We start from the raw sequence: 23,717 nt of genomic DNA on the forward strand, positions 1-23,717 counted from the left end.
TTGGATATTCCATTCAGGCATAAAGGAAAGAAGGCTGGTAAAGGCAGTTTGTGGTGGTATCGGAAACACTATAAATGAAGTGATGGCAGTTCATGGGGACGATCTTTACATAGATGATTAGTTCTGTTTTAATGCCCCAGCATCCTGGAGAGGTGATCCTATTCGTTATTTTACTAATAAAATGACAAAGACTTAGATTTCCTGCGTTACCCAACCGAACTGGGCCTTCTCGAAATCCATCCGGTGCTCTTAACCACTGCAGGTGCTTACGTGCAACAACCAGGAAACCTTGAATGTGGTTGGTAAGACCGTCAGTTATTACAGGCTGACTTTTTAGGCAGGGACTGTGCTAAGATTTTTCCTCCTAGGTCTGGTTTATTTCTTCCAACAGCCAAATGAGGAAGGTGCTGGTACTGTCCTTATTTTACAGGTGAGGGAACTGAGGGGTTTTGTAACTGTACTACTGAGCAGCCTGTGAGTGGGAGAGCTGAACCACGACTTATCCATTATAACATACACTTAGAGGTCACTGTCTTTAATCTCCGTCAGACAATATGGAAATGGAATGTTCTTATTCACCATCTTCTCCCAATGACTACACTGTATCTGGCACATAGTAATGCCTGTTGATTGGCAGACAAAGCTGGATTTGAATCCTAATCTGGCTGATTACAAAACCCTATTCCGTCTGCCACATCCCTAGTGACTTTCTGTGTTTTCACCACACTGCTCACCTCAGCCCTGAGCTCAATACTGGGGATACAGTCGTGATTAAGACAGTCTCTACCCTCCAAGCCGTTTGCCTAATGTGGGAGATGGGTAAGTACATTGTCTAGTGCGGGGAAGCGGAGAAGTACACTATATAAGTACATACACCGTTGCAAACCTGGGAAGTTCTATGAGAGGAATGATATGCACAGGCTGCTGTGTGGTGGTTATAACCTGATTGGAGGATGCAGAGAAAACTGGAAGAGATGACATCGGGCTGAGATCTGCAGGATAAGTGAGAGTTAGCCAGGCAAAATGGCAGGTGAACTAGCCATTCGAGGTGGAAGGAAAAGAAACTAAAAAGTTCTGGAAGTTTGAAGCATTTATTTAATGCAATGCATAGAACGTTTATGTGCATACAAAAGTATCGCCGAACTGCCTGTGTTAGCTTCTGATTATTGCTTTTTTTTTCAAATATATTTTTATTGATTTCAGAGGAAAATTTGCTATGTGTGAGTACACGGATATTTTCTGTTGTTTCACTTTTAAAAAAAAAATGCTAGTAAAGATGTGCCAGTGAGCTTTTATCATCCCATTTGAAAAACAGAGGATAGTAGGAGTTGCTTTGGGATTGTCAAACTCCTTGCTGTTCCTATTTATTTGCATGAAACTCTGAAGTAAATAGCTTTTCAGAGAATAGTATAACTCTATTGATTTCCAATCAAATAAAGCTTTATGCTAATGACATTTTTGTTATGAGTCCTGAAAGTCAGATCTTACATTTGCTACACATAAGCACTCTGAAATGCCTTTAATTTGGGACTCCAGTTACTTACATGAGGTTATAAAATATAAATTTCTGAGACATACAAATATAGTCTATGGCGTTATAAATTTTTTGATATATTGATATTAGGCAGAGATGGATTATCACTATACATTTTTTTCCAGGCTAAATCTTGAGGGCTAGACACTTTCATTTGCTTCATTTCTAGAATCTGATGGTAGGTAACCTCAGTGACTCTGAGTAGCATTGATTCCAAATATGTAATTTCTTATAGTCAATCCTTAAAAAGAAAACCATGTTGCTTGTTCTTTCATAATGTTCATCCCAAGACTGTCTTTGCTGTTTTGTTCAGTTGCCGGTATTCCTTTGACCCAATTGAAATAAAGGGCATTTGGGAAGATGATATTGTTTCTCATATCAAATGGGTGCTATTTTTACATTTGAAAGAACAAAATGTCTATTTATAGCATTTTTTACATTTATATCACTCACTTTGCTTTGCATGTTTTAACTTAGGATTCTAAGTGACATTAGAAGAAATATTAATGTTTTCTGTTTCTCTAGGTTGTGCACCATCTCCAGGTGCTTATGATGTGAAAACTTCAGAAGTATTGAAAGGACCAGTATCCTTTCAGAAATCACAAAGATTTAAAAAACAAAAAGGTACTGGATCCCAAAATAAAATAATGGTTATATAATCTCGTAAGTTTTAAAGTTATGAATAATTGTATATACATTTAAAGCTGTTATGGTATTTCTAAAAATGTGAAACTATAGGTATAGTTAAATTTTTGTATTTGAAAAATAAATGTTTTGTATTTGATGGATTCTACTACAGAATAATACTTTTATCATTACACTGTTGTATAATCAGGAAAATTATACAAAACACTTACAAGGATATGTTGTTTCCCTTTATATATATATATAGTATTGATTTCAGAGAGGAAGGGAGAGGGAGAGAGAGATAGAAACATCAATGATCAGAGAGAATTATTGATTGGCTGCCTCCTGCACGCCCCCTACTGGTGATCAAGCCCACAACCCAGGCATGTGCCCTTGACTGGAATCAAACCTGGGACCCTTGAGTCCACAGGCTGACGCTCTATCCACTGAGCTAAACCAACTAGGGCTCATTTCCCTTTTGCTAATTACCTTAGCCTTCTGTCAGGGAACATTAGGAAAATCAGAAAAATGTTAGATGTGTAAAATATATTGTGCAACTAATTATTTAGAAATGTACAGCCAAGAAAAGAATAACATATTGCTTCACTAATAGTTGCAATAAGAAATTTTGAAATTGTGTTTTGTCTGTGATACAATTTATTGCAGAATCTCAACAAAATCTTACTGTTGACAAAGATACTACCTTGCCTGCTTCAGCAAGAAAAGTTAAGACTTTGGGATTAAAGGTGAGGTGATCTTACGTTCTACCTGTTTTATGAACTGTACCATTTCAGTTTGTCTTTATTTCTTTGCATTTTCCCCCTTCTTTGAGCCTGTAAGTTTAAGTTGATTACTCTTTGTAAGAGTCTTTTCTTTATGAGATAGCATAATTAAAAATTCAAAATGTATTGCTGTTTAACATTAGAAAGAATCAGTCAGTAGCTTTATTCATAAAGCTCTGCCTCTGTTCTTTGGACTTTTTAAGAAAAAAAAAACAAAACAAAACCACAAATCTAATTTTATTGAGATAAAAACTTTTAAGCCTGAAATATTTTGAGATTTAAAGAACCTTTTTCCCTCTAACTCACCTACAAAGTATGTAATAGACTCAGGGAAATTTTTAAAATAGAAATTAACTGTTTGGAATCCTTAATCTTTTCTGATAACTAAAAATAAGATTCAGCTATGATGTTTGTGGCACTAAAATTTGATCATCACTATTCTTTGATTTTTAAATAGAAGGAATCTCAAAAGAATGATAAAGACTTGAAGATGTTGGAAAAAGAGGTAAGCAATGCTTTCAACTTATTGAAAAACAAATGTGCTGTGTATAATGGGAAGAGTTACATAGAATTAAGAGACAGGGATTCTGTTGCAGTTTGAGGAGCCACACTGGATGGCAAATATACCATTCAGACCAGTGCCTACAGGGTAATCGTCCCTTGGCTTGGACCCTGTATCAGAGCCTGAGTGTCTTTGTGGCATGCTGACAAAGTCAAGTTGTTAGCCTACTAAGGGACAGGTTCAAGATAACCCATTTAATGAAAAAATGATCATGAAAAATCAATATGTTGGTTTACTACAATTATATGTAGATCCAGTATTTACATTTACTTTTCCTGTATGCTACTCTGCATGTTAAGACAATGACTAACTGGGGAATTGCTCAGTGAGCATAAAATGCTAGCAGGTTAGTTAAATGGAGTTCTGCTAATCTGATGCATTTGTCTGCACCAGTGGCATACACCTCCCTCAAGGATAAAATGATTTAGGGCTGCCCTGTTACATGGTACTCACTTACCACATGTGACTATTTAAAGGAAATTAAATTAAGAACTCAGTTCTTCAGTTGCACTAGTCACAGTTCAAGTGTTCAATAGCCCCACGTGAGGGGAGGCAACCATACTGGACAGTGCATCTCCACCATGGCAGAAATTCCTATTGAGCTGAGCTGACCTAAAGAACCACTTACTTCCCTAAGCAGGGCTAAGCTGGTCACTGCCAGCTTTGCTTTTCCGGCAGTAATTTCTCCATGTTTCCATTACTGACTCTTTCTGGTGGACATATTCTTTTGATTTATTAAAGCTTTTCATTGATTACAGTAAAATATTGGCTTAGGACCAAGAATATGTCCAGGTAACTTTGCAAATCTCTGCCCTGGTTGACCTGATCCTTTTGTATTTATTTTTAATAATATTGGTTATCATTTTATTTATTTTTATTATTTTATTTTTTAAGTTTATTTCAGAGAGGAAGGGAGAGGGAGAGAGAAATAGAAACATCAATGGTCAGAGAGAATCATTGATTGGCTGCCTTCCGCACGCCCCCTACTGGGGATCGATTCTGCAACCGGGGCATATGCCCTGACCCGGAATAGAACTATGACCTCCAGGCTCATAGGTCAATGCTCAACCACTGAGCCATGCTGGCCAGGCTATCATTTTATTGAGCCTACATGAAAGGGATGAATGGAGGTGGGGCGGGGGGGGGGGGGGGGCAGTAATCAGTGAATCTCAGTTAGATAGCATGTAAGTGGCAGTGCCAGGATTAGAACTGGTCACTTGGGGCTGCCCTGTTACATGGTAGTTAATCTTTTAGAATGGAGATTTTTAGCAAATAAAGCTCTATTTTATTTAAGCCCGAAAATATTTGCTGTTGTTTTTTTTAACTTGAATTGGTTGTCAGTATTTAAATGGAAAGTTTCATGCAAAACAAATTCAAATTTCTGCCTTCTGTTGCAAAATCAGATCTGAAAACACTGTTTCCACTTTCCCCTCCTGGCCTGTGCAGGGCTGCATCTTTAGATCCCCACATTTGCTCTTCGGCCCTCACCTGGCTCTCTTCACTTGTTTATGTTTTCTGCTTAGCCATGTAGGTATTTGAGTTTACAAACCTTTTTTTTTTTTAACTTAAGCTTCTTTAGTTGCAAAAAGTATGATGTAGATTATCTCAGTGTTTATTTTTCTACTGTATCATACTATGCTAAAAACACCACTGATAAAGCAATAATGTAAGCATAGTGAATCTTATGGTAGGGACTCTTAAAGCCCAGTCAGTCCCTAGCCTCTAGTTCACATAAGTGGTGCTTAATACATTTTTAGTTAAGCAATGTTGGCTTAAAATACTGAGATTAGTATGAATACAAAGCCAGTAAGAATGCAAAATACTTTCCATGCGACTTACTACAGCTATGCTTTCTTGATACTTTTATACCCAGCAAATAGTCTAGTTTGGTAGATGTTTTCTGTGCACTAGAAAAAAATATGTATGCACTTGTTAGGTATAGTGGTCCATATATGTCAGTTCGAGGTGGTTAATAGTTTTGTTCAAATATTTATACTGATATTATTCTATTAGTTACTAAGAGGTACCTTTAAAATTTTAGTTCTGTGAATTCATCTATTTCCCTTTTAAGTCTGTCAGTTTTTGCTGTTTATATTTTAAAGTTATATAAGTGCACAACAAATTGAAGCCTATGTCTTCCTCCTGAAATGATCTTTCTCTTAAAATAAAAAATATTTTTAATGATTTTATACAAAGAGAGGAAGGGAGAGAGAGAGAAACATCTATGGGCTGCCTCTTGCATGGAACTGGGAATCGAACCGGTGACCTCTTGATTCATGGTTTGACATTCAACCACTGAGCCACAGTGGCTGGGAATGCTTACAGATTTTTAAGATGTGTCATAAATTAAATATGATTGTTCACACAGAGCATCGTGTCACAGTAAGAGATTTTCCTAGAACTTTAATGTTTTAATTACCAGTAGCAGCTAGTTACGCTGGCGTGTTTGTGAATCGTTCATTCCTCACCTATTTCCACCCAGATTCGTGTCCTCCTGCAGGAGCGGGGTACTCAGGACAAGCGTCTCCAGGATCTGGAAGCTGAGCTGGAGAAGATGGAAGCAAAGCTCAGCGCTGCAGTCAGGGAGAAAACGTCTCTCTCTGCAAGCAACACTACTCTGGAAAAGCAGCTTACTGAATTAACCAGGACTAATGAGCTACTCAAATCTAAGGTATTTGGGCCACATGATAATATTGACAATTGAACAAGTAATAAACATGCTTTTTCTCATACACTGTTTTTTGGGGGAATTTTAGACTCTAGTTTAGTCTTTTTTTCCCCTCACTAAATGTACCTTAAATATTAAGCTACTTCCAATAGGAATTATTATTGTATCTTTTTTATTATGTTGCCTAGCACATGAGAATTTATAAACAAACACGTTACTTTTTATTTTAATGTCTGACATTTTCTCCCCCTCTTTCAAAGTAACCTCCATAAATAAGGACATTAATCAAAGTTGCAGAATTTGCATCTAGAAGTCACTTTAAAGATCTTTCTTTGAAATAATGAGTAGGATGATAGCCGGCTTCCATCTCAAATCCTTTTGGGAATGAAGTGCAAAATGAATCAATATGTTCAATCAATAAATTGTGTTTATCAATACTAATAGGTCTTAACATGGTCATTTCACTTTTTACAGAAGTAGAAGGAGGCTGTAAATCACTGTTCAGTTTCAGAGCCATCTATTCACAGCCTATGTGCTGGGCTCTTTGCTTACAAAGGGAGTGAGGATGCATATGAATTAACCATGGGAAAGGGAACAGATTCCTGGGCCCCATCCAGGAAGAGCTGATTTAGTTGGCTTTGGATGGACTCCGTGCCCCTCACATATTTCAGAGTAGACCAGGCAATTTAAATGCATTTTGTTAAGCAAACACCCTTTATGAAATCTTCTCCAAGAAGTTTATTTTAGAGCCTTGCAATGAACTTTCCAGTATATAGAGGCAGGTGACCACCCAAACTACTTTCAGAAATAAACCAGAAAGTCACATGAAGTAGGAGGGACAAGAACAATAAGTAGTGTAAATAGTAATTGTGGTTCTCCAAAGGTTGTTTGCTCTGTTAGAATATGCTGCAGGCAAATAACAGTCCCAGTAACTGGTACTAATCAATATCAATCAATATTTCAGTGATTTGTTATATAATTTAGCAGAACATATTTCTGAAGCTTTCACATTTGTTGTACTTAGTTTTCTGAAGATAGTAACCAGAAGAACCTGAGAATTCTAAGCCTTGAGCTGATGAAGCTTAGAAACAAAAGAGAAACTAAGATAAGGGTGAGTGATGCCTTTGCTGAGTGTGCTGCATCTGGTTCTGTGGATCTGAACGATTCCTTATTTCCTGCAACGTATTTCTGTTGTGTAGAGTATGATGGCCAAACAACAAGGCATGGAGGTGAAACTGCAGGCCACCCAGAAGAATCTGGAAGAGTCTCAAGGGAAAGTAGCACAGCTCGAGGGGAAACTGTGAGTGCCTAAAGGAAAGAGAAAGTGTTCCCACAATACTTACCTCATGGCCTTCCTCTCATTCCCTTTTTCTTTTCCCAAGTGATAGTTGAGATTTACTCATTCCCAAACAATTTAGGCTGAAAAGATACGCGATTATTATTACTTGTGTACATCTTCTGAATCAATGATGAGGAGAGGCCTCATAAGCTTTCTAATAGCCTAATCTTGTGGAAGTGGTAAAGTGGACCCAAATTGAGAAGCACGGTATAGGAGGCTGTGATTAATGCACAAATCTAGCCTTGTCTTTACTGCTGAGCTCTCACTAACATACAATAAAATACACAGATCACAAGTAGTCAGTTTGATGACTTTTGACAGTTGTATGTACCTGAATAACCCCCACCCGAATATGGTAGAGAATACTGCCATCCCTTCACAGAGTTCCTCCATGCCTGCTGTTCCTGCTCCTCCCTGGGTAACACTCCCCACCCCCCACCCCCGCAACCACTCTGACTTCCATTGTCATAAATTAGTTTGGCTTTGGGGGGGCACATTTATTATTGCATGCATGTGTGTATAAACCTCCATCTGTTTACTATTCTCCTGTTGATAAACATTTGGGTTTTCAGTTTCTGACTATTATGAATGAGACTGCTACGTATGCCCTTTTGTGGACATATGTTTTTATTTCTCTTGAGTAAATAGGAATGGAATTCCTGGGTCATAGGGTACGTGTATAACATTTTCAAAAACTCAAAGTAGATGAACCATTTTACACTCCCAGTTAGCAATGTATCATAGTTCCAGTTGTTCCACACCCTCACCAACATTAGACGTCAGTGTGATTTCAGCCCTGTGAAGTAGTATCTCATTTGTGGTTTTAATTTATATGCTATTACTGTCAATTATATTTTTATTGACCATTCGTATATATTCTTTTGTAAGGTCTCTATGTAAGCCTTTTGCCCATTGCTTAAATTGAGGTGTTTGGAGGAGGTAAACACATAAGTAATTGCATATAAGACAGCTTAGAACAAAGGCTTTATGGCATACAGATGCTATTTTGTATGTGTGGTGGGTGGGGAAGCCAGGAAAGCTACAAAAAAGATTATTTCTGACACTTGGAGTGCTGTAGATGATGACTCTCATTATTACAGCCCTTTTATCAGTATATATTTGGAAAGCTTCTCATCTAAAAAAACTTAGGTCTCCTACTTGCATATGTTAAATTGCCAACTTGAGATGTCACATAAATTAATAGTTCAGAGTTTAGACTCTTGCATCAGCCTGCAAGATACAGCAGTATCTGGTACAGAGTAAGCATCATGTGATCATTGTATGTATTAATATATACACCCTTTTTTTAGTGTTTCAATACAGAAAGAAAAGATTGGTGAAAAATCTGAAACAGAAAAACTCTTGGAATACATTGAAGAAATAAGGTAATATCAATAGTGGTTTTAAATCAGCCCTCATTTTGTTGAAGTGTGATGAATACATCATTTTCATCTCTTTTCAGTTAATTTTTCCTATGCTTAAATAGATGTGCTCTTCAAAATAGTTTGTTTTAATGCAGTTGTGCCTCAGATCAAGTGGAAAAATACAAGTTAGACGTTGCCCAGTTAGAAGAAAATTTGAAAGAGAAGAATTACGAAGTTTTAAGCCTTAAGCAGTCTCTTGAAGAAAATATTGTTACGTTGTCTGAACAAGTAAAAGACCTGAATGCTAAATGTCAGCTGCTTGAAAAAGAAAAAGGTATTCAAGTGTTTGTAGTATTACTGTCTTCAGCTAAGTACTATATATAGCATTTAAGAAAAGCACTGATATGTTTAAAAACAACTTTTTAAAATAATTATGTAAATAACAAAAAATTCTGTTCTAGTTATGAGAATTTAGTCTTTTATAATGTATATTCTATTTAATATGTTGCTTACCTTGTAAATATATACAATTTTGCATTATTTGACTTCTCCATTCGGTAGCCATTTAAAATTGGTAGGTACATAGATGTAGGTGTGGGGGGTTATTATATGATTATATAGAGTAATGATATAAACCGTAGAGGGTTTTTTTTCCTTTGAAAATACTTGATCTCTGTTAACATGCTATGTATGTTAATGAAACGTATGTATAATGAAATATAATGGGAATCTGGGTCCAAGGTTAGTATTCATATCTGCGTACAGCATTGTTAACATTTCTCTTTCTTAGAAGACCTCATCAGCAGGGACAGAGAACGGGATGAACATCTGAATTCTGAACTGCAAAACTTAAAAGAGAAGTTAATTCTTGAAAAACAAGAACATGAAAAGGACTTACAACAAAAGGAGTTGCAAATTGATTCACTTCTGCAACAAGAGAAGGAGTTACAACAAAAGGAGTTGCAAATTGATTCACTTCTGCAACAAGAGAAGGTAGTTTTCTATAATGTAAAATAAAACTAGTACTTATTTTATGTCATACATTTCCTTGTGGTCAGGACACCTTAAAATTGTATATATCCTGTGATCCACCAATTCTACTTTTAGAATTTTATCCTGAGGAAATAATCATGGTTATGCAGCAGATTTAACTGCAAAGGGTTAATGCCCGGCTGGTATAGTTCAGTGGTTGAATGTCAAACTGTGAACCAGGAGGTCATGGTTCAATTCTGGTCAGGGCACATGCCAGGGTTTCAGACTTAATCCCCAGAAGGGGGCATGCAGGAGGCAGCTGACTGATGATTCTCTCACATCATTGATGTTTCTATTGCTCTCTCTCTCTCTCTCTCCCTTCTCTGAAATAAAAAAACAAAACAAAACATTTTTTTTATGTTTACCACAGGGGTATTGATAATGTGAAAAAATTACAAGCAACAGAGAAAGCAAAATTAAGGAAACTGTTTAAAGATCTTTACCAGCCCACTCTTGTTAGAGTACTACATAGGCATTTACAGTTACGTTGAAAAAAAGCATATGATTATATGAGAAACGAAAGTGACATTTTTTTATAGTCCAGATTATATAAAAAACATTTTGCATATCAATGAGAAAAAAGATAGTCCACTAAGAAAGAATGGGCATAGGATGGAAATACATAATTCTTAGAAATAGAAATTCAGATAGCCTGTAACAGTTACTAGATGTTCTACCTTAGTAGTAATCAAAGAAATGGAAATCCTTTTTTTCTTTTTCACTTATACGATTGGCACAAATTTAAACGTTTGATAGAAAAAGACCCTTGCTGAGAGTTGGACAATATTATATAAATATTGTATTGTTGAGGAACCTACAAAGACTAAAGGAATTAAATAGATCTGTATGTACCAACTTAAAAATCTCAATAACCATTTTTGTGTTTTTTAAATGACTTTTATATACACAGTATATATCTTTCATATTTTAAGAAGTATTATATAAGTAATAAAAGCGTTAAAGCGTATATAATCAAAGTAGTGGTTATCTCTGCAGTGGGAAAAGTAAGATTGGAATGGGGAGCAGTCAAGGCAATTTTCTCTTTATTGATGATGTCAACAATTTTTACAATTGTGATATACTTATATTTATCTTTTTATTGGTGTGTACTCATATAACTCTAAAATATTTTCATATAACATTGAAATCACAGTCCTTTTTATATAATGTCATATGACAAAAATATGTTTTAAAAGCCAGTTGTAGAATATGATTTTAGTTTTACAAGTAGTAGGTTTGTGTATATGTGTTGCATAGGATAAAGACTAAAGTAACATTTATCACAATGTTGACAAGTTACAGGATATACTCCCTGACAAAGTGAATATGATATCTTCTTATTTTTCAAATTCCTTGAGAATCTTGAATTTTATAGTCTTCATTAGCTGTACATTTTTCTGTCCTTAATAAAACCTCATAAATTATTAAATTAAGTTATTTAAACCTTTTGAGTTATTTTGGTGGTTTTCTGTTGAATGTAGGAATTATCTTCTAGTCTTCAGCAGAAGCTCTGTTCTTTTCAAGAGGACATGATGAAAGAGAAGAATCTCTTTGAGGAAGAATTAAAGCAAGCTCTGGATGAGCTAGATAAATTACAGCAAAAGGAGGAAAAATCTGAAAAGTTGGTCAAACAGCTGGAAGAGGAGACAAAAGCTAGATCTGAAGAACTGAAACTTCTGGAAGAAAAGCTGAAGGGGTTTGTATTAATACGACTTTATACATATGACTTCAGATTTTACAAAGTATTTTTCCAGTACATTCTTGGGATTCTCATATCAATCATGCAAGTGGGCGAGGTTAGAATTATTTTGCCAGTAAGGAGAAAGTACATGCATAGGATGTACATATAGGTAAGTATGACAGCCAACATAAAAGCCAAGCCCTTTCTTTATTTAAAGCCAGTGGTTTAAGAGTTTTAATTCAAAAATGACCAACTCTAACCAGTTTGGCTCAGTGGATAGAGTGTGGGCACATGGACTGAAGAGTCCTGGGTTCGATTCTGGTCAAGAGTATGTACCTTGGTTGCTGGCTCAATTCCCAGTAGGGGGCGAGCAGGAGGCAGCTGATTAATGTTTCTCATCAATGTTTCTATCTATCCCTCTCCCTTCCTCTCTGTAAAATTAATAAAATACATTTTTTTTAAATGACCAAAATTTTGTAGATCCTATAATTACTCTCATATTTTTTAAAAATGATGGGACATTAGTGTTACAATAATAATAGATTTAGAAAAATACACCTCAATATTAAGTTTCCCACCCTTTAATAAGACCCATTTCCATTTTTGTATACGTGTACATCAGTTTACTTAGTGTGAGTTATATCTTTAATTACCTGTTTTGAAGGAGAACAAACACTTCAGAAATAACAATCAAAAAGCAAAATGGGGGAAAAAACAACTAGAACTGGGAAACATTAAAAAATAAGAAATGGCCGAAACCGGTTTGGCTCAGTGGATAGAGCGTCGGCCTGCGGACTGAAAGGTCCCAGGTTCGATTCCGGTCAAGGGCATGTACCTGGGTTGCAAGCACATCCCCAGTGGGAGATGTGCAGGAGGCAGCTGATCGATGTTTCTCTCTCATCGATGTTTCTAACTCTCTATCTCTCTCCCTTCCTCTCTGTAAAAAATCAATAAAATAAAAAAAAAAAATAAGAAATGGCCGAAACCGGTTTGGCTCAGTGGATAGAGCGTCAGCCTGCGGACTGAGAGGTCCTGGGTTCGATTCCGGTCAAGGGCATGTACCTGGGTTGTGGGCACATCCCCGGTGGGGGATGTGCAAGAGGCAGCTGATCGATGTTTCTCTCTCATCGATGTTTCTATCTCTCTCCCTTCCTCTCTGTGAAAAATCAATAAAATATATTAAAAAATAAAAATAAAAAAAATAAGGAATGGCTCACCGGCATGGCTCAGTGGTTGGGCGTCAACTGTGAACCAGGAGGTCATATTGGATTCCCGGTCAGGGCACGTGCCCGGGTTACGGGCTCGATCCCCAGTACAGCGGGGGTGCAGGAGGCAGCCAATCAATGATTTTCTTTCCTCATTGATGTTTCTATCTATCTCTCCCTCTTCCTTACTGTCTCTGAAATAAATAAAAACATAGATATAAATAATAAGAAACGTATTATTAGAAATAGAAAGACTGAGATCTCATTCATTTTTTTTTTACTGCAGTTCCATATTGCTTTCATCATGTTATGTGTCCTCCACTACATTTACTTAAATTAAAATGTCCAAGTTGACTATTGAGTTCAGATTACAAATAAAATAATTATATTATTTGAATCCTTGGGAATTCTTCACTATAAAATTTCCTACCATAGACTAGACATGAGCCTACATGTAATAAGTCTAGAACTATGAGTATCTCTTGTTGGATACTTTTGTTATTAATTTCTTTTCTGTTTTTTGTTTGTTTGTTTTTTTAATGCTTAGTGATTTAAAAAAAAAAGAAACAGCTATGGAGATAAATGGTGTTTTAAAAAATAAAGTAAAATAAATAAGTAAAATTTTAAAAAGCACACCAAGGTTTTATATATATACCTGCTTTTGCAGGAGCAGTACCAAATGTAATTAGGGGATTGTTCGATATTGCAGCCAGTCTCAGGGGACAGGTGCTTTAAGTGCCTGAGAGGATGATTTCAGTTTCAGAAAGAAAGTTGACATGATCATTTATTCTGACTCAGAGAACTGTCCAGAAGTCAGGAGATAAATATTTTGCTACTAGCTGTGTGACTATGAGCAAGATAATCTTAATATCCATAATTTTCTATTTCATTATATATAAAATAGTTTTATGAGATGGTTTCTGTGGTCCATCTCTTCTAGCCTGGAAATTTTATGCTAAAAAGGAAAACTAAGATAGTTGAAAGTGATGCCTCTAGGGGGCAGGAAAGATAATGTTTTGTTATAAACCCATTAGTATGATTTGATTGCTTTTAGCTGCTGTGTGTATATTTTTTTAAGTCCCCTACTCATTACAGAATGAATTCGACCAGCTGTTATCTTGTCTCAGTGTCAAACTTAATCTGTAAGTGAATAATGCTTCTTATTTATAGTTTTTAGTTCCAAATGTTCTTTAAAAAATCTCATAAGCTCATATGCATATCTAAAAATTATATCATCATTTTGTAATATATATTATTTAATAAGTTGTTGAATCTTTGAATAACAATTTATGTGGGTTATTGATACAATCAAAATAAATCTACATAATATAACTTTTTTAAAAATATATATATTTTATTGATTTTTACAGAGAGGAAGGGAGAGGGATAGAAAGTTAGAAACATCGATGAAAGAGAAACATCGATCAGCTGCCTCCTGCACACCTTCCACTGGGGATGTGCCCGCAACCAAGGTACATGCCCTTGACCGGAATTGAACCTGGGACCTTTCAGTCCACAGGCTGATGCTCTATCCACTGAGCCAAATTGGTCAGGGTTAATTCTATACCTTTTAAAACAAAGTATCTTTAACTGTACTAAGTATTTCTTAAATGTCTACAAGCAGAAAATTAAATTTTATTCAGTACAAATGCTTTTTAACTAGTAATTCTTCACATTCTTAGCTGTTGCTATTAAGATTCTATTTGAGTCTTTTTATCCTACTTCCCAAAAAATGTTTAACTACATACATACATGTGATATAAAAAGATAAGTGTGGAAATAAGTAAATGAGGATGACAACAAAAGTAAAAAAGAACAGGAAAGATAATATGAAGTCCTACATAGTAACCATGCTTTTAGATGTAGTCGTTCATAAATTTACATCTAAGCTATCCAGAAGCTAATGTAAACAGGAAGGTTTGGGATTCACCTTTGACACCAAGAGTGTCAAAGGTAAATACTAACTTCTTTCTTAGGGCAATGATTGTAGTTAGTAGTTTATCTTTTCATTGTTCCATTTTTTTTTAGGAAAGAAGCTGAACTGGAGGGAAGTAATGCTGCTCACACTCAGGCCACCCTGCTTTTGCAGGAAAGGTGTAATACTGCAGAGCAAAACCTTGGAGATGTTACTGCTCAATTCGAAAGGTATTTTTATTGGGAGCCTGTACTCTCAAACATAATAAGAGCAGGGAGAGGTACTTAGGAAAAACTGAACAACAAAATCAATTGCACAAATAAAATTATTAGAATCACTTTAAATTCCATAATGACCAACCATAAATGGGCATTTAGTGTTGCATGTTAGTCTTAGTATGTATAGTAATTTCCCTTTGATTTCAGTGTGGCTAAGTTTGTAGATTCTTATGTGAACACTTTTGCATCTCATTTAAGAACTTCTTTCTGCCCCAAAGAACATAAAGACAGTCACCTGTGTTTCTTCTAAAAGTTTCAGTTTCTCTTTTCACTTTTTCACCTAGAACTGATTTCTGTGTGTAGTGATATCGGGATCAAATTTATTTTTGTTTTTCTATGTGGATAATGAATTGCCTAGTGTCCATTCATTGAATAGTACCTTCTTTCCTAGTGATCTTCATGTGATATATTATATATAATACACATATGCACACACATATCATGTACTAATATATGTAGGTATCTATTTTAATTATAATTTTTCTGTCACAGTAGAAATATAAGTTATATAAATTTTATATTAGGCAGGTTTTAATGTTGTTCTCAATCCTGTAAAGGAATTTCCCGTCTTGCTACTTTGAAAGATAGTGCCTTAGCCATTCTGTGAATCCACTCACCATCACTATGCTAATACCATTAAGATTTATTCCTTCAGATCACACGTCTCCTTTCAGCTCTGTATCCACCTACCCAGCTGCCTACTTGACATCTCCGAGTAAATATCTGACTATCTTCCAATAGCAACATGTCTAAAACAACTCTTGATCTTCTCTCTATCTCTTTCTACCTCTAGTCTCTCATTCTTTTTTATATCAGTCAGTGACATCTTCCTCCCTTCTCATTCCATAAATCTTAGTGTCATCTTTGATCATTTTCTCTCCCTTTTTCCTAACACTTAATCTATTTCTGGAATTTTAAAAAATTCTGCCTCCAAAAGAGATCTCACATCTTTCCATTGCCAGCTCCTTAGTCAAAGCCTTTTCACTCACCGGGACTGATAGTTATCTTGTATTTAATCTTCCAGTGTGTCCCTGTGCACCTTCCCCAGTCTGTTCTCCTCATGTCTCCAGGGTAGGCCACACACTTAGAGACCGCAGGTAACCCCATGGTGCCCTGCAGTGATGAGTGGCCTCAGTCCTCACTAGCTCCTGCTCTTGCCTCTCTTATTTATTAGGCTCCAGGCTCATCTTTTTTCTTCTTGTTTCTTTGTTTGGCTTGAAAATGTGGAATTTGTGTATCATCCTCGCACAGGGTCCATGCTAACCTTCTCTGTATCATTCCAATTTTAGTAGCACTCCAGTCTCATCTTTTCATGCCCTATGGTCTACCTGCCTCTGAGCATCTTTTCCCTCTGAAATACTTTGCCCTAACTGCCTGGCAAAATCTTCCTTATCCATCATGTCTCAACTTAACTGAATTCCTCAGGCCTTTTCTGAATCACCAACCAAAATATAGTCTACTCTGTTTTATTAGCTTAAGGAGCTCTGTAGTTTTTCTTCATAACTCTTACCCCAAATTTAATTATATACTTATTTTTTCAAATATTCTGTGAAAACCTGGAGAGGCATTTTCCTATCTTCCCCACAAGACCATGAACTCTGACAGAAAGTGCAGGGATTGTAGGATTTTTGTTTTAGAATAATTTTTATGTTTGGTAGTTGATTTTTTTAAATCTCTGTATGCATACTTCCTGCACATAGTAGTCACTGGATTTTTTTTTTATTGGAATGAAAAGCCTATGCAGTATAAGCTCATTAGCACTGACCTCAGAACATTGAATTCTTACTTGTATAAGTGCATAAATAGATACTGAAAATTTTTTGTGCCTTACCTAAAATTTTATAAACTATAAATTTATGAGCTACATATTTGTCATGTGTATGTTAACTTATTCTTCTTGTTAATAAGCTATAAAGCATTAACAGCTAGTGAGATAGAAGATCTTAAGCTGGAGAACTCATCACTTAAGGAAAAAGTGGCCAAGGCCGAGAAAAGTGCAGAGGATGTTCAGCATCAGATATTGGCAACTGAGAGCTCAAATCAAGAATATGCAAGGTATGTAGTAAAAATAAAACCATGCTTGTGGCCCTCAAACCATTAAGACAATGTTGTTGAAAGCCAGCTACCAAGTGATGCAGGGAGTTGTAGTTCGTTTCATGGTTTGCTTTGGGTGATCTCAAACTGCAAATAAAGAATTTAGTTAAGCCCGGCCAGCGTGGCTCAATGGCTGAGCATCTATCCACCTATGAACCAGGAAGTCACTGTTGGACTCCCAGTCAGGGCACATGTCCAGGTTTCGGGCTTGATCCCTAGTGTGAGGCATGCAGGAGGCAGTAAATCCATGATTCTCATCATTGATGTTTCTATTTCTCTCTCCCTCTCCCTTCCTCTGAAATCAATAATACAAAATATATATTTTAAAAAGAATTTAGGTAAAAATATAAAGTTCTCAAAGAAGTCCTTAAATTTTAAAAAATAAAGGAAAAGAACAAAAAGTAATTAAATGGTTATAAAATGTTTAGTGGACTCTTCTCTCTCAAACATCTAGGATGCTTCTAGATCTGCAGACCAGAGCAGCACTTAAAGAAGCAGAAATTAAAGAAATCACAGTTTCTTCTCTCCAAAAAATAAGTGATCTGGAGAACCAGCTCAAGCAACAAGGTGAAGACTTTAAGAAGCAGCTGGAAGAGGAAGCAGCAAGGTAATCACGCTTCCGAACCCAGGTGCCACACGCCTCAATTTTTTTTTTCGAATACACTGTGTCTTTAATTTAATTTTCTGTTACAGAAAAGCTGGAAAAGAAAATACAGTGGCAGAATTAACTGAGGAAATGAATAAGTGGCGTCTCCTTTATGAAGAGCTATATAATAAAACAAAGCCTTTTCAGGTGTGTCAAATAGGACTGAATGTAACTCATGTTTGTTTTAGTTATTCGCTTTATCACGACAGTGACTTGGTTTTTCTGAAAGACCATTTTGCTGTGCATCTAGTGCCAATTTAACTTCCTATTAAAGAAGGCTTATAAATTTTGTCAAATTATTATGCATACATATTTTAGTAAAGCCTTTATAGTCTAGAACAGGGGTGGGCAAACTTTTTGACTCGAGGGCCACAATGGGTTCTTAAACTGGACCGGAGGGCCGGAACAAAAGCATGGATGGAGTGTTTGTGTGAACTAATATAAATTCAAAGTAAACATCATTACATAAAAGGGTACGGTCTTTTTTTTTTTAGTTTTATTCATTTCAAACGGGCCGAATTTTGCCCACGGCTGATCTAGAAAATACCTCCTAATAAGAGACTTAAAGTTAATAGCTTAGAAGTTTCTTTTGATCATTAATCTATGTAAATTTGTGATAATTATTTTGTTATGATCTTTCTCAGTGTATCTCAAGTTAATACACTGATCTTAAGATAGCCAAAGGATAAATGCTAATCTTGGCACTTCAGTAGATTAGGAGTTCTGGTTATAATATGATCCAGTTGATACAAATTAGGCTGGCCAGCCTAGTCTTCTTGTTTCTTTCCCTGTTTTTATGATCTTTGAAATGAAAAACACAAAAAATTTTTTTAAAGTCTCATTTATGGAGAGCTCTGAGAATATGTTAACAAAATCTGTTTTTGTTCATTTTTAAATTTTATTTTAACTTTGTCTTCTATATAATTTATATAGACAAGTAAGATTTAACAGTTTTAAGTCTTAACTTTATATAAAAAAAAACTATTTTTCAGCTACAACTGGATGCATTTGAAGCAGAGAAACAGGCTTTGTTGAATGAACATGGTGCAGCTCAGGACCAACTAAATAAACTAAGCGATTCTTATGCTAAATTATTGGGCCATCAGAATCTAAAGCAAAAAATCAAGCATGTTGTGAAATTGAAAGATGAAAATAGCCAACTCAAATCGGTTTGTAAAATAACACAGTCCTACTGAAGATATTGGGGTGGGGTATTTTTTATTCTATTTATAACATTTAAGTAAAATGAAGGACTTTGGTATCAGAAAAAAGTGATAGTCCATCTAACAATTAAGGATTTATTTTATTTTATTTTACAGTGTTGACCAGATGGGTATTAATGTTCTCAGGTTTTCTAACTACTTCATTAGTATGTTGAAAATTACTAGAGCCCTAGCCGATTTGGCTCAGTGGTTAGAGTGTCGCCCCACAAACTGAAGGGTTGTAGGTTCGATTCTGGTGAAGGGCACATACCTCGGTTGCAGGCTCGGTTCCTGGCCCTGGCCGGGGCACGTGTGGGAGGCAACAAATCAATGTGTCTCTCTGACATCGCTGTTTCTCTCTGTCTTTCCCCTTCCCTTCCATTCTCTCTAAAAAATGATTGGAAAGATTCAGAAAGGTTTACATATCCATTTCTATTTGTAAAGTAGAAAAATCCTTGATGTAAGTAAATACTATAATGATAGGCAGTGTTCAAAACTAGTTAGGCATTTAAGTTTTTTAACAGCTTTATTGAAATACTAGAGGCCCGGTGCACGAATTCATGCATGGGTGGGGTCCCTTAGCCTAGTGAGCAATCGGGGTGATTTGGGCCTGCGGGGTGGGGAGGGGGGGAACCAAAGGAGTTTGGCTGGGGGGAGGGACTACGGGAGGTTGGCTGTCAGAGTACACTGACCACCAGGGGGCAGCTCCTGCGTTGAGCATCTGCTCCCTGGTGGTCAGTGCGCATCATAGCTCGTCCAGTTGTCTAGTTATCCAGTCCTAATGGTCGCTTAGGCTTTTACATATATAGATAATTCACACATATAGATAATTCACACACCATTAATGTGTACAACTCAGTGGTTTTTAGTATATGTACAGATAGCTACAGCCATCAATCACCACAGTCAATTTTAGAACATTTTTATTACCTCAAAATGAAACCCCTTACCCTTTAGCTATTATCTCCCTATCTTCTCATCCACTCCTCCCTCCCATCACTAATCTACTTTCTGCCTTTTTCTAATGTTTAGTTTCACTAGGAAGCAGGTCAGTGGAGTCCCTCAGGTCCTCATGCTGGAAGTTGATCTCAGCATTTATTACTGAATTTTAGAGAGAGAGGAAGAGAGAGAAACATTGGTGTGGGAGTGAAAAGTTGATCAGCTGCCTCCTGCACACCCCCTACCAGGGATGGAGCCTGCAACTCGGGCATGTGCCCTGACCAGGAATAGAACCAGCAACCCTTGGGTGCATAGGACAATGCCCAACCAATGGAGTCCCGCCGGCCAGACTAACTTCATAGTCTGAAAGCCTCTATCTAGTAGTGATTTTTGCCATTTGGTTTGATATCTGAGGGACTTTGGAATTTGTCAGTAACATTGGTTACACATTTTACCAACGTGATCTTAAATAATTGTTTATTGTCTACTTTTTTTTTTTACACAGGAGGTGTCAAAGCTCCGCTCTCAGCTTGCTAAAATAAAGCAAAGTGAGAGAAACCTTCAGGAGGAGTTGAATAAAGTTCTGGGCATCAGACGCTTTGATCCTTCAAAGGCTTTTCTTCATGAAAGTAAAGAAAATTTTGTTATGAAAACCCCATTAAAAGAAGGTAAGAAATGAATGCATAGAAGTGTCATCTTCCTTTGGATTTGCTTTTAGAACATTTAGCAAATTAATCATTTTTATGAACTGAAAAATTTTTTTACAGTTTCTGTTATGAAAGAAATTCTGAAATTTTTGTGTGAGATGCCTTTTCTTTCCTCCTTCCATACTTTATATTTTCCATGTCTCCAGATTCCATCTGTCCTTCAAGCCCATTGAAACTCCATCTTCCTTGAAGCCTTGTCTGACTTTTTTGTTCCTACCTGCCCCCCAACCAGAACTATTCCCTGTAACACACACTTAGCATTTTAACCTCAATGTCTAATTTGTAGTTTTGGAGAAGTAGGTATTCTCTCTTGATTGTGAATCTTGGTATCATTGACAATAAATCAAAATGGATTGAAACAGTGAATGAAGAAATATAAATAAAACTATGCTACAGAATGTGAACATTGCTTCGTCCACCTTACAAAAGATAGCAGATGCCCGTTTTTAGTTTATACTGACTGATGAACTGGTGTTGATTTAGGACACTAACACCTCTTTTTAATAATCCCTCCAGGCAATACAAACTGCTACTGAGCTCCTATGGAGTTTCAAGAATCATGCAAGTAAAGATCTGAAAAACCAAATTGAAGATTATTTTATTCTTATTCTTGTTGTTATTGTTGTTGCTGTTATTGTGATGTTTGTAATGGATACTTTTAAAATGTATTTAATATTAACTTCCTATTTTTAGGTATCTGAAAGCAAGTTCAACGTTTTTACCCATATGTCTTCTGACATTTTATTTTCTCTTGTCGGTACCTCCTCCCTAATGTTCATTTTCGTCACTTCATTGTAAACCTTCTGCTTGGCTTTCCAGCTTTACAACTCATCCCAGCAATCAGCCTTCCTTTAAAAATCACTTTTATGTTATTACTCCCCTATTCTGAAACTAAAGGTTGTTTCAAGATCCTAATACCCAGTTTTTTAGTTTGATCCTGGATGGCTTTTCTGATCTGAATCTCTTAAGCTAAGACAAAATACCTTGGCTTGTTCTTGCCTCTACATTTATTCTCCTAAAAATGGTCAGTGTGTTTTACCCATCGCCCATTTATCCAGTTCAAGCAAGAAGTAAGGGCATGCCTAATTCCATAGTCATCTCTTGTCAGAGTCACTGAGCTGGTCAATAATTTGCAGATTTCTAGACTCCATCCCAGTCCTACTAAATTAAAATCTGAGTTTTGGGATGAAACAAATCTACATTTGAAACAAACTCTGCAGTTAATTCTTAAATGCATAAAAAACCTGAGAAACACTAAAAATCTGAAATACCTTTTTTTATTTTGAGAGGCTGTTTATTAAAGCTGGGACAGTGAAATAAGGAAGGGTTTAGGACAGAAGAAACAACAGGAGAGCCTCGGCAGGGCTGCTCTGGCTCATTGAGAAGTCAGAGGAGAGGGGCCCTTGGGGACAGGTGCAGGGGGTTAGCCCAGGACGAGTTGTTGCTGCCCACTGCTCCCCCGGTTGCTAGTTTCATGGGGACCCTTCGAGTTTAGGAGATGCAGGCCTGTGTGAAGAACAGGGGCAAGGGAAAGGCACCAGCATGCTCCTAGAAGGGGGAGAGCACTTAACTAAATAGAATTTTTCTTCTATTGCTTGGCATCGGCCTAACTACTGGATGATGGATTAGTATTTCTGAAATGTGAAATAAAGATCACACATTAAGTCATTAACTCATATTATATGAAGTTACATTAATGCTTCCATTTAAGGTATATTTATTATCTCTGCCCTCCCCGACCTACCTTGTCTCTAGAATTACAAACGGTAGTATATATTTAGAGAGTGGTAATACTCCATCTAAAGTTTCTGACTTACACAGTTAGTACATTATAATCCACCTTTTAAAATAATATCTCCCCCTTGAGGGACCAACAAAGATTATTACAATCAGAATAGCTTTTCACAATAAGTGATTTTTTAAAATATATTTTATTGATTTTTTTACAGGGAGGAAGGGAGAGGGATAGAGAGTTAGCAACATCGATGAGAGAGAAACATTGATCAGCTGCGTCCTGCACCCCCCCTAATGGGGATGTGCCCGCAACCAAGGTACATGCCCTTGACCGGAATCGAACCTGGGACCCTTCAGTCTGCAGGCCGATGCTCAATCCACTGAGCCAAACCGGTTAGGGCCACAATAAATGATTTTATTGGAACTTAATACATAGTTGAATTTTTAAATGTCATTTTAATTAAGTTCAGAGGAAATGTAGAAATTAGGAAATTTGTATAATAAAATCAAATAGTTCCAAGACTTCTGCTTTTACTAAAAATGGAGTAACAGGGATCAAATTTATTGTTCCTCACCCTACCCTACACACATACACACACACACACACCCCTAAAACTATCAAAAACTAGACAAGATATACAAAATAATGAGTTTCAAGATGCTAGGCATGAGACAACAATCCCTGAGTGATGGGAAAAATCAAGGTGAGCCCTATCATTGTTCCCTGATGACAGCCTTGAGAGAATTTTCAAATGATGTAGGAGAGGGGAACACAGGCAGAGCCCACCCAAGCACCAGAGTTGAAAAGACAGAGCTGAGATGTGAGGAGACCAAAATGGCCAGAGTTGGCAGGACAGAGTACGAGAAAGGAGAAAATTGCACAGAGAGAAAACTCGAGGTCAGCCAAGGGTCCCTTAAGTTTTCATCAGTTGTGCATGTGAGGAAACTACTTGTGAGGCCAGGGAGAGAAGCACCCCCCCAAAATTAGAAGTAACAGTGCTCAAAGCTGACACAAGGCTAGAAATACTGCCTGTGACTACCAGCCAAGCTGGACAAACCTAAGGACGTATAAGGCGTTGAGTAGGATGTACAGAAGGATTTAGCCTCAGTATTGGGGAATATAGGTATACCTCATTTTATTGCACTTCACTTTATTGTACTTTGCAGATGATGTGTTTTTTACAAATTGATGATTAGTGGCAACCCTATGTCAAGCAAGTCTATTGATACCAAAAAGATTATGACTTGCTGAAACCTCAGATGATTATTAGCATTTTTAAGCAATAAAGTGTTTTTTAATTAAGGTACGTACATTGGTTTGTGTGTTTTTTAGACAATGCTATTACACCTTGGAACAAAGCTCAAGAATATTACAGGATTATTAAAATATGAAGCACTTACAAAGGTA

The 23,717-nt window shown here is 36.6% G+C and overlaps 1 protein-coding gene across 1 annotated transcript; it reads left to right on the forward strand.

Moving 5' to 3' along the window:
* The first annotated feature begins 1,872 nt into the window (after window positions 1-1,872).
* Window positions 1,873-22,929, forward strand: HMMR (hyaluronan mediated motility receptor). Its single transcript, XM_081092186.1, has 17 exons — window positions 1,873-2,158; window positions 2,828-2,907; window positions 3,401-3,448; window positions 5,988-6,176; window positions 7,198-7,284; window positions 7,373-7,473; window positions 8,823-8,897; window positions 9,032-9,210; window positions 9,667-9,869; window positions 11,390-11,604; window positions 14,823-14,939; window positions 16,896-17,042; window positions 17,536-17,688; window positions 17,775-17,874; window positions 18,720-18,896; window positions 20,374-20,536; window positions 21,092-22,929. The coding sequence occupies exons 1-17, from the start codon at window positions 2,041-2,043 to the stop codon at window positions 21,109-21,111; spliced, it is 2,172 nt and encodes a 723-aa protein (XP_080948312.1). The 5' UTR covers window positions 1,873-2,040; the 3' UTR covers window positions 21,112-22,929.
* The last annotated feature ends 788 nt before the right edge of the window (window positions 22,930-23,717 follow it).

The sequence above is a fragment of the Myotis nattereri genome (assembly GCF_964212035.1).
Source record: "Myotis nattereri genome assembly, chromosome: 5".
Taxonomy (NCBI): Eukaryota; Metazoa; Chordata; class Mammalia; order Chiroptera; family Vespertilionidae; genus Myotis; species Myotis nattereri.